The following is a 13,339-nucleotide window of genomic DNA, read 5'->3' as shown; positions in this document are numbered from 1 at the left end:
CCGATCCTAAACCCCGGCTGCCTTGTGGGATATATATGGCTAAGGAATAAACCAGGCATAGGCAAACTCGGCCCTCCAGATGTTTTGGGACTACAACTCCCATCATCCCTGACCACTGGTACTGTTAGCTAGGGATGATGGGAGTTGTAGTCCCAAAACATCTGGAGGGCCGAGTTTGCCTATGCCTGGAATAAGCTCTACACAAATCCAAAGTGGAGTCTCTTAATACGGTCGGATGGCGCTTTGTACGCCTCCTTCCGGCACCAAGCTGGTGCCAAGCACATTGCTCTGGTTACCTTTGGACCCCATCAGCGAGGCTGAGAGGGGGGTCTTGTCGCCTGGGCAGCCCAGGAACTCCACACACACTGCCCAGGCTTGTGTCCCAGTTTGACCTCACCCCTGGAGGCACACTCCATTGTCTCTCAGTATAACTAGCGGAGCCATACACGTTTCAGATGTACCGTATTTTTCGCCCTATAGGACGCACCGGCCCATAGGACGCACCTAGTTTTCAGGGGGGGAAATCAAGGGAAAAAATAAGATCCCCCCCCCCCCGCAGCTCTGGGAGCAGTGGACAGGCTGCACGCAGCCTGTGCGCTACTCCAAGACCTTCTCCCTGCTTTTGCGGGAGGTGGCGGAATTCCCCCACCTCCCGCAAAAGCCCACAGGAGCCCCACGTGACTCCTGCGGGCCTTTCGACCAGGAGGGAGAATGGACTGAAACAGCCAGTCAGTCCCTTCTCCCTCCTCGGGGAAAAGCCCCCAAGAGCCGCTCGCTCTTTAAAGGGTGCAGGGCTCCTGCGGGCTTTTCTAGGAGGTGGGGGAATCCCCCCCCCGTAGGAAAGCCAGCAGAAGCCGCGGAGCCCCTTTAAAGAGCGTGCGGCTTTTGCCTGCTTTTGCGGGAGGTGGGGGAATTCCCCCATCTCCCGCAAAAGCCCAAAGGAGGGTTGGAGAGTAGCGGGAAGGCGTCACGCACCTTCCTGCTGCCCCCCATCCTCTGGGGCTGGCGATGGGGGAAGCGCTGCTTTCCCCCACCGCCAGCCTCAAAGAGCAGACTCTCCTGGCTTCAGCGGAAGCAACGCGAAGCCTCCAGAGCGCAGGCTTCGGAGGTTTCGCGTTGCTATCGCTGAAGCCAAGGAGTCTGCATTCGCCCCATAAGACGCACAGACATTTCCCCTTAATTTATGGAGGGGGAAAAGTGCGTCTTATAGGGCAAAAAATACGGTAATAATAATAATAAATAATAAATTTTATTTATACCCCGCCCTCCCCAGCCAAGACTGGGCTCAGGGCAGCTAACCCCAGGTATAAAAACAATTGGTTAAAATACAACTTAAAAACAAGATTAAAACACAACATTAAAATGCAGCCTCATTTCAGTAGAAACTCAAATCAAAAACGTTTTGGGGATGAAAACATCAAATCTTCACCAAGGCCAACTATCCAGACTGGTATGCTCATTTAGGTTTGCCTTGGCCTCTGTTTCCCTTTTCTGGTGTGTGTGTGTGTGTGTGTGTGTGTGTGTGTGTTTGTTTGATTTGTGAGTTGCCTGGAAGTCCCTGGATAGGTAGAAACACACAGCGCCACAACCCCAGAGTCGTCCGCGACTGGACCTAACGGTCAGGGGTCCCTTTACCTTTACCTGCGAAGTACACTGTCTTAATTCTTGATACCACTTGTTTTTTGGACTGCCTCTGCCTTCGACGGTCTTGTAGATGAGCAGGACCCACCGTCGATTGCCTTAGCCAGCGTGGTCCAGTACGTTCCCCTCGAACTCATGGATGGCATCCTTAGGAACCTCACCAACGACGACAGCATAACAGATGTACAGATGATGATGGCAATTGGCAGGTAAGGAATGCCCAGGGAGAGAAGTGTTCCCCAGAGAGGACTTGCAGGGGCGGGTTGCTTTCACAAATGGTACTAATAATACTTTTTTTGTGGTGTGTGCAAAGGAACAGAAGAGGGTCCTGCAAGGATAAGGCCAGTGGTTACCCCTTGGAGAATTCTGTGTGTGTTTTTGTGCTCCTGCCAGCCTGCCTTCCACCCCACCAGTCCCAACAGACAGAAGTCACTAAAGCGTTTATAAATATGTATTTCTATGCATATTCTCCTGCAGATTTCTTTTAAAAACAATAGATTGTGAGATGGGTTTGTGGCTGAACACATGCAAAAATGGCACGGATTTGGGAACTACTGTATTTTTCGCTCTATTATATGCACTTTTTCCCTCCTAAAAAGGAAGGGGTAATGTGTGTGAGTCTTATGGAGTGAATGCAGGCTGCGCAGCCATCCCAGAAGCCAGAACAGCAAGAGGGATCTTTGCTTTCGCTGCGCAGAGATCCCTCTTGCTGTTCTGGCTTCTGGGATTCAGAATATATTTTTTCTTGTTTTCCTCCTCCAAAAACTTATGGTCTGGTGCGTCTTATAGAGCGAAAAATACGGTAGATGCACCCATCACTACTCATAATGCTCTTGGTTTTCTCAAGACAGGAGTCCTCCTCTTCCTCCTGGTTCTTTTCTGGGAACACACGATTCTTTGTTTTGCTGTGTCCTGCAAAGCTAAAAGTGCTGCAGAGAACACGCACAACCTCTCAACTTGGTTCAATTATTGTTCTTTCTCCTTCTTCTTTCCCTGGGCAGCTAATGGCAGATGCTTGCTAGCGATGTTGCTACTAAAAGGCATCTGGCTTCTATAATTAGCCTTTGGAAGATCGATGGCCTCCCTTTCCCTTTTTAAAACAGCCCCCGCGCTGGGGCAGAATTGGGAGAGACATGAAGCAGAGCCCACGAAATGCAATTAGGCTCACGCGAGGGCTGGTTTGAAGGAGGCTTTGAGAGCCAGCCGGCAGGCCAGATAGCGCCTGCCAGATCGTCCTTGCATCTGGGGCTCCTTTCCAGGCACTCGCCTCCTCTTGCGTAGACTGCGCAGGCTCTGGGCAGCCGTCCAAATGACGTCAACGCAGCAAGCGACCCGTTCCTGGCAAATGGTTGTTTCCTAGCAGCCGGACAGATGCAGGAAGGCAGTAGACAGAAGGCACAGAGGGATAGCCCCCTAGCCCTTTTGACCTGTAGTCAGAGATGTTGGGAGTTGTAGTTCAGTAAGATCCCACCAGGTTGGAGACAGCTGTTCTTCTAGGGCAGGAGTAGCCCGTATGTGGTGTTGTATGTGTGTCTTGAACTATAGCTCTTATCAGCCCCAGCCAGAACTATAAAATGGTGGTTTTCTTGAGTCAAAAGGAGAGTACCCCTAACCCCCCCTTTTTTAAAAAAAAAGCACTGATTTTGCCTAACGTGGGACTCAAACCCACAACCCTGATGAAATATACTCGAGAGTGGATTTCATGCTCTTTCTTCAGCTCATAGTGGTGAGGAGGAATGGAAGTTCCCCCAGGATGTCTGCTTTATATACATTATTTACACAATGGGCCCCACGTGACAGCTCTTACTGTCAGGAAGTTCTTCCTAATGTTTAGGTGGAATCTTCTTTCTTGTAGTTTGGATCCATTGCTCCGTGTCCGCTTCTCTGGAGCAGCAGAAAACAACCTTTCTCCCTCCTCTATATGACATCCTTTTATATATTTGAACATGGCTATCATATCACCCCTTAACCTCCTCTTCTCCAGGCTAAACATGCCCAGCTCCCTTAGCCGTTCCTCATAAGGCATCGTTTCCAGGCCTTTGACCATTTTGGTTGCCCTCCTCTGGACACGTTCCAGTTTGTCAGTGTCCTTCTTGAACTGTGGTGCCCAGAACTGGACACAGTACTCCAGGTGAGGTCTGACCAGAGCAGAATACAGTGGCACTATTACTTCCCTTGATCTAGATGCTATACTCCTATTGATGCAGCCTAGAATTGCATTGGCTTTTTTAGCTGCTGCGTCACACTGTTGGCTCATGTCAAGTTTGTGGTCAACCAAGACTCCTAGATCCTTTTCACATGTACTGCTCTCAAGCCAGGTGTCACTCCCCCTAACAATTCCTCTCACTCTCTCACAATACAACTCTACCAACGCACACCTAATCCTCCCTCTTCCTTCTTCAACTCCCAAACCTCAACTGACTTTCAAAACCTCCCACTCTAACTTTTACTCCTCCCTTGCATTCCCACTGGCCAATCACATCACACACTCATTTAACCCTTTCCTTATGACCCATCCTAGGAGGCAAACGCCACACAGGGTTTCCCAAACTTGGGTCTCCGGCTGTTTTTGGACTACAAATCCCATCATCCCTGGGTCCTGCTAGCTGCAGGTGATGGGAGTTGTAGTCCCAAAACAGCCGGAGACCCAAGTTTGGGAGACTCTGCCTTAGAGGAAGCCACGTTGAGAGCAACGGGACTTAAATTCTGAGTAGGAACGAATAGGATTGCATTGCCTGAACTTGGCATTTAGAAATCAGGTTCGTCTGGACCGGGCTTGCACCTTGCAAAGTTATTCTGTGTATCCTATCTTGCGGTACCTGCTTCCCTCTTTATCTTTGCAGGATGATTGAATGGGTGTCTTGGCCTCTGGGGAAGAACATCGACAAATGGATCATAGCGTTGCTGAAGGGTTTGGCTGCGGTGAAGAAGTTCAGCATCTTGATTGAAATCACGCTGTCCAAAATTGAGAGGGTCAGTTTGCTTCTTCGCATAAGCCTGCTTACAAGGGACTAACGTGCATTTAGCACAGGCAGGGAAGTTTTCTCTGCCCTGGGGGAGCCCATTTGGGAATTATAGAAACATAACTCAATTTCTGGCACGTGTGTTTGAGTCATTGTTCAGCGCTGCCATGCTATTATCTTCCAGAAATAATTCAAGGGGCTGTTTTTTAACTTATAAAGGCTTAAATGGCTTATGTCAGAGGGGAAACATTTGGAAATAATCAACAGTTGTGGGTCCCCACAAAATACCCATGGCACATGTTGACTGGGGCTGACAGGGATGTTCCTTGCTGATTTAAACCAAAGCCCAACATTCTTTGCAGAGGTTTGACCCCATTGTCTCTCGAGACAGAAGGATGTCAACAACAACAATATACGCTAATGGCCAAGATTGTGGAAACCTTTTGGGAAAAGTGTATTTCTGAGGTTTGATGGCTCATAACACCTAATTGACTCTCTAAACACGCATGGCTACATTCAAATGAATGCATATCAACCTAAGCAAGTTGTGCTTCCTTTTTCTGGTTATTTGGCTATAATTTTTGAGAGCATACAGATAATTGAACAGACTTTGTGGCATTACATTCTTCATTAAATTATCTTTCCATTGATATATACCGTATTTTTCGCCCCATAGAGCGCACCGGCCCATAGGGCGCACCTAGTTTTTTGGGGGGGAAATAAAGAAAAAAAATATATTTCCCCCCCCAGGTGCGGGGCTGGGGTGGGGGAAGCCCGAGCTTCCTCCGACCCCAGCCCCCAGAACAGGCTGCTATCCGCTAGCCGTGGGCTAGCGGAGAGCTGCGCTAAGCCTGAAGCCTGGGGGAGCGCTGAGCTCAGCGCGCCCCAAGCTTCTGGGTGCAGGCAAGCTCTCCGCGACTTCGCACAGCTCTCCCACGGCTTGCGGAAAGCTTTCTGAAGCCTGGAGAGCGAGAGGGGTCGGAAAGCCTGCATTCGCCCCATAGGACGCACACACATTTCCCCTTCATTTTTGGAGGGGGGAAAGTGCGTCCTATAGGGCGAAAAATACGGTAATTTTATGGTATTGCTCCAAAAAAAGTGGTGTTCTGAGCCATCAAACCTCAGAAATACACTTTTCCCAAAATGTTTCCACAATTTTGGCCACTAGTGTAACTCAGGGGGACGTGGGTGGCGCTGTGGTCTAAACCACTGAGCCTCTTGAGCTTGCCAATCAGAAGGTCGGCGGTTCAAATCCCTGCGACGGTGTGAGCTCCCATTGCTCGGTCCCAGCTCCTGCCAACTTAGCAGTTTGAAAGCACGTCAAAGTGCAAGTAGATAAATAGGTACCACTCTGGTGGGAAGATAAATGGTGTTCTGTTGCGCCAGCAGCAGCTTAGTCATGCTGGCCACATGACCTGGAAAAACTGTGGACAAACGCCGGCTCCCTTGGCCTGTAAAGCAAGATGAGCGCCGCAACCCTAAAGTCGTCTGTGAGTGGACTTAACTGTCAGAGGTACTTTACTTTACAGTGGTACCTTGGGTTACATACGCTTCAGGTTACATATGCTTCAGGTTACAGACTCCGCTAACCCAGAAATAGTACCTCAGGTTAAGAACTTTGCTTCAGGGTGAGAACAGAAACTGCGCGGGGGCAGCGGGAGGCCCCATTAGCTAAAGTGGTGATTCAGGTTAAGAACAGTTTCAGGTTAAGAATGGACCTCCGGAACAAATTAAGTACTTAACCTGAGGTACCACTGTACTTTAGTGTAATTCAAGAGCCATTGGGTTGTGGGGTCCTGGTCACCTACCATGTTAATAATGAGCCCCTCCTCTCTTCCAACAGGTGTTTTCCAAGCTGTTGTACCCTATTCTGCGAGAGGGAGAACTCTCTATTCTGCGTTATATGCTGTTGAGCTTCCAGCACTCGCACGAGGCATTTCACTTGGTAAGGCGAAGCATGTCATCGCTCATGTTCAAACGTACAGGCGTTCAGTTAAGAACCAGGTAGAACAGGAATGTCCCGGAGCTCCAGATGTTGTTGGACTGCAACTTTTGCATCGTCCCGGATTGTTGGCCAAGCTTGCTGGGGCTGCTGGGAGCTGGAGAGCCACAAGATCTGGAGAGCCACAGGTTCCCCATCCCTGACACAGAAGCAGAGATCTGATGCTAGAGAGAGCCAAAGTTCTGATCAACTAAGATATGCATTTGTAGGTTCCGGATTGAGTGGGAGGCAAACTTTGCCTTGCGCACATGCAAAGTTTAATGTGGGGCAGGTGTTTCTTTTGGAATGAAGAGGTGGGGTCTTCTTCCACTGAGTCCTTGACGATTGGCCAGTTGTGGGATGAGTGACAGCAAAACCGAGTGACATTTTAACCCTTAAGTATCTGGTGAGCTCCCGTTGCTCGGTCCCTGCTCCTGCCCACCTAGCAGTTCGAAAGCACGTCAAAGTGCAAGTAGATAAATAGGTACCTCTCTGGCGGGAAGGTAAATGGAGTTTCCGTGCGCTGCTCTGGTTCGCCAGAAGCGGCTTAGTCATGTTGGCCAAATGACCCAGAAGCCGTACGCCGGCTCCCTCAGCCAATAAAGTGAGATGAGCGCCACAACCCCCCGAGTCGGCCACGACTGGACCTAATGGTCAGGGATCCCTTTACCTTTACCTATCTGGTAACCGCCTCTCCTGGTATGTCCCACAGAGGACCTTACGGTCTTCAAACAAAAACATATTGATGGTCCCAGGCCACAGAGAGGTTAGGCTGGCCTCAACTAGAGCCAGGGCTTTTTTGGTTGTAGCTCCAATCTGGTGGAATGCTCTGTCACAAGAGACTAGGTCCCTGCGGGACTTGACATCTTTCCGCAGGGCCTGCAAGACAGAGCTGTTCCACCAGGCCTTTGGCCAGGGCACAGCCTGACTCCCTCCTTTGGCAATCTTCACAGAACTCTAGCCCAATGGTTGCCATCAATTTGATTTGAATTAATTTTATAATGAAATGATTTTAGAATGTTGTATTATTTTATTGTTGTTAGCCGCCCTGAGCCCGGCTTCGGCTGGGGAGGGTGGGATATAAATAAAAATTATTTATTATTATTTTTATTATTTTTATTATTATTATTATTATTATTACTACTACTACTACTACGCGTGTAGCTCAGCCCTGTGACTGGTTTTTGCTGGTTTAGGCTGACTGTACCTCTCCCTTTTCTCTCTCTCAAAGCTTCTCCCACACATCCCAAGAGTGGTTGCTGCCCTCCACAAGGAAAACTCCAACTCTGCGGCGAGTTGCCTGGAACAGCTGGCTGAGTTAATCCACTGCATGTTCTTTCGATTCTCAGGATTCCCAGATCTCTACGAACCTGTCGTGGAGGCGATAAAAGTAATTCCTCTTGTGGGGGGCGTTCTGTATGCATGGAAGAAACCTTTGGGGGAGGATGAATAAGCTTTCAGCTTCATGCAGCTGAAAAGAGATGCTTTTTAGAATTGGGGGCTAGAATTATAGCATGAGACAATCCTGCTTTTTTTTACTTTTAAACCAAAGGAGCTGTGAACATTGCAGACTTAACCCTGACTTTCCCCCCTTGCTTTATTCCTCGTGAGACTCTCCCGATTCCAAATGAAGACCGAATCAAATATCTGCTCGGGCAGAACGCCTGGACTTCCCAGAAGAACGAACTGGCCAGCTTTTATCCTCGCCTGGCTTCCAAATCTGAAACGGGGAAAATAGGGTTAATCAACCTGGGGAACACCTGCTATATGAACAGCATCATCCAAGCACTCTTCATGGCCTCTGAGTAGGTGTCCTTCCTACCCCTTTTGCCTCTGCTTTCCCCTCCAGCCTTACCTGGTTTGGTATTTAATGATAGGTTTGGAAGTTCTGATTTGGGGTTATTAAAAGGGCCATATGTTAGCAGCCCATTTTCTGTTCCGGCTGTGTTGCTTCTCACATTTTAAAGCCTTCAGCAACAAATCACCGTGAGCCAGTGTGGTGCAGTGATCGAGTACCTGATTAGGGTATGGGAGACCTGGGTTCAAATCCCCGCTCGGTCATAAGCGATGTTCACTCGGGCCAGTCCCTGCATCTCAGCCTAACCTACTGCACAGGGTATTCAGTGAGCAGGGGGAGAGAACTGTGGGTGCCCCCTTGAGCTGGGTGGAGGGGGAAATGTAGGATAAGAATAAGAATAAATTCTATTTATATCCCTCCCCCCAGCCGAAGCCGGGCTCAGAGCGGCTAACATCAAATGTATAATACATTAACATAAAATCAGACAATCAATTAAAATACATCCTCAAATCAGATCAGGATCAGAATAAAATCCAATCGGATGGAAACCCGCAGATTAGGGTTGGGGACCTTAAATGCTCACCAGGCCCAACTGTTTGTGCTGAACTTATATGGGCCTGTGAGAAAATAATAATAATAATTTATTTATACCCCGCCCATCTGGCTGGGTTTCCCCAGCCACTCTGGGTGGCTTCCAACAGAATATTAAAATACAATAACCTATTAAACATTAAAAGCTTCCCTGAACAGGGGTACCTTCAGATGTCTTTTAAATGTCTGGTAGTTGTTCTTCTCTTTGACATCTGGTGGGAGGGCGTTCCACAGGGCAGGTGCCACCACCGAGAAGGCCCTCTGCCTGGTTCCCTGTAACTTGGCTTCTCGCAGCGAGGGAACCACCAGAAGGCCCTCAGTGCTGGACCTCAGTGTCCGGGCAGAACAATGGGCGTGGAGATGCTCCTTCAGGCATACTGGACCGAGGCCGTTTAGGACAGTGTTTCCCAAACTTTTTTGGGCAACGGCACACCTGTTTACTGAAAAAAAATCTCGCGGCACACCACCATTAAAGCCCCGCCTCGTGACGTCAGCGCGCAGCGTCACGCCGGGAGGGACGCACAAAAGTGAAAGTTTTTTCCCTCCCCCTTGCTGGGGAACCTCCAAGCTTTGGGGGTGGGAGGAGGCAGCAGAGCGAGGGACTGAGGGACGGCGGCAACTGAGGCGGCGGCGGCTGAGGCAGAGCTGGGAAGGGGGTTTCCAGGGGACACGGCAGCTCCTCGAAAGGCTTCTCTCAGCTGCGCTCAATCTGCCTCGGAGAGGATTTCCCCTCCGGTCCCATGCGTTCGTTTGGGGCATCGCTCCGGCTGCTCCCTCTCCCGCCGCGCAGGAGCGATGCCTCTCTCTGGCTCTCCCTCCGCGCAGGCTGAGGGAGGGAGGGAGGGGCGCGTGTGACCCGTCTCTGCTGGGAGACCAAACCCAGCGAGGCAGAGTCGCGCGGAGGCGCCCAGGCAGCGCTGCTGGCTGCGAGGAGGAGCGCCAGGCAGCAGCAGGAGGCGCGGCCTCTCCTCGCCGCCGCCGCCCCGCCTCTCGCCGCCCGACTCGCCCGCCTCCCTCCAGGCATCTCGCGGCACACGAGGCAACGTCTCACGGCACACTCGTGTGCCGCGGAACACCGGTTGGGAAACACTGGTTTAGGATATAGATGCAATAAACAAATAAACAAATAGTTGAATGTTTGCTGCTGAAGGCTTCAAAGCGAGAGAAGCAGTTCAACCTGAACAGAAGCAAATAGAAGTCGTAATCACCTGTTGATTGCATTGGTGAACAAATTAAATACACTTGTGGGAATTTCGGGTGGGGAAGAGGGACTTTGAAGGAAGTATAATAAGGGAAAGGAATTGGTTAAAATAATAGTTGCTGGCATTTGTCTGTCTCGAAAGACGATGGAGTGCACCTCTGGGGGTGAAGTCTACTCCAGCCCAATCTGGGTTAAGAGTTCCCCGAAAAGAGGGGTTGGTTGTTACACTACTCTAGAAACTTGAAATATACTTGGAGTCAAGAGTAGATTTCATGCTCTTTATTCAGCTCATAGTGGTGAGGAGGAATGGAAGTTCCCCCAGAATGTCTGCTATATATACATTATTTACACAATGAGCCCCACGTGATTGGCTAATTCCGGGATTCTCCTGTATGTCAATCCGGTTGCGGATTCACTTCCACCTGGAGCTAGATTGGGTGGCTCCTGTGGACCAATCAGACTGTTGCATTCTGAATCCTATTGTTCTAGGACCAATCAGACTGCTGCATTCTGGATCCTATTGTTCTAGGACCAATCCGACTGCTGCATTCTGAATCCTATTGTTCTAGGACCAATCCGACTGCTGCATTCTGAATCCTATTGTTCTAGGACCAATCAGACTGCTGCATTTTGGATCCTATTCAACTCAGTACATAACAAAACTGTAGCTCTGTGTGGTGAACAGGTGTCTTCTAAAAAGTACAAGCGCCCTTTAATGAACTACAGCTCCCAGGATTCCTTGGGGGAAGCCATGACTGCTTAAACTGGTCTCATAGCACTTCACATCTGTAGTGTGAATGTGTCCGGTGATGTGTTGCAGAACACACACACACACAAAAGCACCTGTCTGGAGAAACCCTGGTTTCTCATGATTGTATGTAAAGTTTTGTGTTGTTGTTTGGTTGTGGGGTTGCCACTGTCGATCGGGGAGCTCAGGCTTCTCATTACGACGCTCTTTTGTTTCTGTTTTCTATACCACCTCAGTATATTCGCTGTGTCTAAACGTCTTTCAAAACTTCCTTTTCAAGCTTCAGGCGTTCAGTGTTGAGCTTAGCCGAAAACAGTTCCCAGCCCTTGATGGCGAAGCTGCAGTGGTTGTTTGCCTTTCTAGAGCACAGCCAGGTAAGTCAGTGTATTTTCCAATTCCTGCATTTTTGTTATGCTTCCCTTTGGAACGTTCAAAGCTCTTTCGTTGCATTATGCCTGCAACAGCTCTGCAAGGTACCTTGGTCAGTTTTGTTAACCTCCGCATCCCAGATGGGACGAGGAAGAAGGGTGTTGAGCCTCGGATATGGTGGCTTGATCAAGCACCCGTGGTAAGATTTGAACCCGCTGCTTCTTGGCTCAAAGGGGCTGTTCAGTTTCCATTTCGGGTTGAAGTTTAGAGGTCTGGAGGATGAGCCTCAAATTATATAGGTAAAGGTAAAGGGACCCCTTACCATTAGGTCCAGTCATGACCGACTCTGGGGTTGCGGCGCTCATCTTGCTTTATTGGCCGAGGGAGCTGATGTACAGCTTCCGGGTCATGTGGCCAGCATGACTAAACCGCAAACCAGAGCAGCGCATGGAAACACCTTTTTACCTTCCCGCCGGAGCGGTACCTATTTATCTACTTGCACTTTGATGTGCTTTCGAACTGCTAGGTTGGCAGGAGCAGGGACCGAGCAACGGCAGCTCACCCCGTCACGGGGATTCAAACCGCCAACCTTTTGCAAGTCCTAGGCTCTGTGGTTTAACCCACAGCACCACCTGCATCCCTCAAATTATATACTTTGCCTCAAACCAGGAATGGAATGAGGCAGCTGCCGTGTCCGCGATAAGGGGTCTGATGGACTTGAGGCTTCTTGCTTGCTTTGGTTCATATTCTGTTTTTATCTCACATTTCCTCCAAAGGGTGCAATATGTGCTCTTCTCTCTTTTATCCTCACAGCAACTCTGTGAAATGGATTAAGCACACAGAGTGACCGGTTCAAGGCCATTCAGTGAGCTTCGTGGCGGAGTGGGGATTCGAACCCAGCTCTTGCAGGTCCTGGTCCAACACTCGAAACCACTGCACCAAGCTGACCACTCACAATGCCAGAACCACCACCGCACAGCTGCTGTTTTGCTTAGTGTTGAGCAGAACAGAAACAGCCAGCATTTGTCCAGTGCACAAGCAACAGTGTTTTGCTATATTTGCAGATTTTCGGGTGGGAGTGAGCAGGTTAAGGAATGTCATGGCAGCCCTTAGAGCAGCAGGGGAAACTGGCTGATAAGGCATACAGTAGTAGTGCCTTGGTTCTCAAACTTAATCCGTTCCGGAAGTCCATTCCAAAACCAAAGCGTTCCAAAACTAAGGCACACTTTCCCATAGAAAGTAATGCAAAATGGATTAAACCTTTCCAGACTTTTAAAGACAACCCCTAAAACCCCCTAAAACATGAATTTTACTATCTAATGAGACCACTGATCCATAAAATGAAAGCAATAAACAGTGTACTGCAGTCACACAATCAGTCAGTAGCTGAACTGGGTTCTTCCACACAGACACAAAAACAAAACAAAAAAGAGCTGCAAAATAAATAGCAAAACAGACAGACCTCAGCATGACACTCAAATCGGAAGCGCAGCACTCAAAATGGAGCACATTCAGCTTTCGAAAAAAGTTTGCAAACTGGAACACTTACTTCCGGGTTTGCAGTGTTTGGGTTCCACATTGTTTGAGTACCAAGGCCTTTGAGAACCAAGGTACCACTGTACAGTGGTACCTCGGGTTAAGTGCTTAATTTGTTCCGGAGGTCCGTACTTAACCTGAAACTGTTCTTTACCTGAAGCACCACTTTAGCTAATGGGGCCTCCTGCCGCTGCCGCGCCGCCAGAGCACGATTTCTGTTCTCATCCTGAAGCAAAGTTCTTAACCCGAGGTAATATTTCTGGGTTAGTGGAGTCTGTAACCTGAAGCATATGTAACCTGAAGCGTATGTAACCCAAGGTACCACTGTACTTTTATTATTTTAGGGATTTGTTGGCGACTGTCTACCCCGGCTTTCTAGCTAAAATGAAGCAGATTTCGAAATTTAAAACCACCTAATATATAAATTCAGCAGTCTAAAAATCAGCTGGGGCCATGATTTGAACTTTAAAAAGCACAGGTGAAAAAGCGCAGGCTTTGGTATCCGAACGGC

At 49.1% G+C, this 13,339-nt stretch overlaps 1 protein-coding gene across 5 annotated transcripts in view; it reads left to right on the top strand.

Moving 5' to 3' along the window:
• The window catches only part of USP35 (ubiquitin specific peptidase 35), a 45,667-nt gene that overhangs the window by 23,091 nt on the left and 9,237 nt on the right, over nucleotides 1–13,339 (top strand). For all 5 annotated transcript variants that reach the window (XM_083499337.1, XM_083499336.1, XM_083499338.1 and 2 more), the window contains 6 exons: nucleotides 1,715–1,850; nucleotides 4,485–4,614; nucleotides 6,448–6,549; nucleotides 7,817–7,975; nucleotides 8,197–8,390; nucleotides 11,204–11,297. In XM_083499337.1, the coding sequence (XP_083355463.1) occupies nucleotides 1,715–1,850; nucleotides 4,485–4,614; nucleotides 6,448–6,549; nucleotides 7,817–7,975; nucleotides 8,197–8,390; nucleotides 11,204–11,297 (815 nt within the window). The remainder of the gene's footprint in view (nucleotides 1–1,714; nucleotides 1,851–4,484; nucleotides 4,615–6,447; nucleotides 6,550–7,816; nucleotides 7,976–8,196; nucleotides 8,391–11,203; nucleotides 11,298–13,339) is intronic.

The sequence above is a fragment of the Podarcis liolepis genome (genome assembly GCF_965112155.1).
Source record: "Podarcis liolepis genome assembly, chromosome: 4".
In the NCBI taxonomy this organism is placed as follows: domain Eukaryota; kingdom Metazoa; phylum Chordata; class Lepidosauria; order Squamata; family Lacertidae; genus Podarcis; species Podarcis liolepis.
This window is presented reverse-complemented; position numbering and strand designations above follow the sequence as displayed.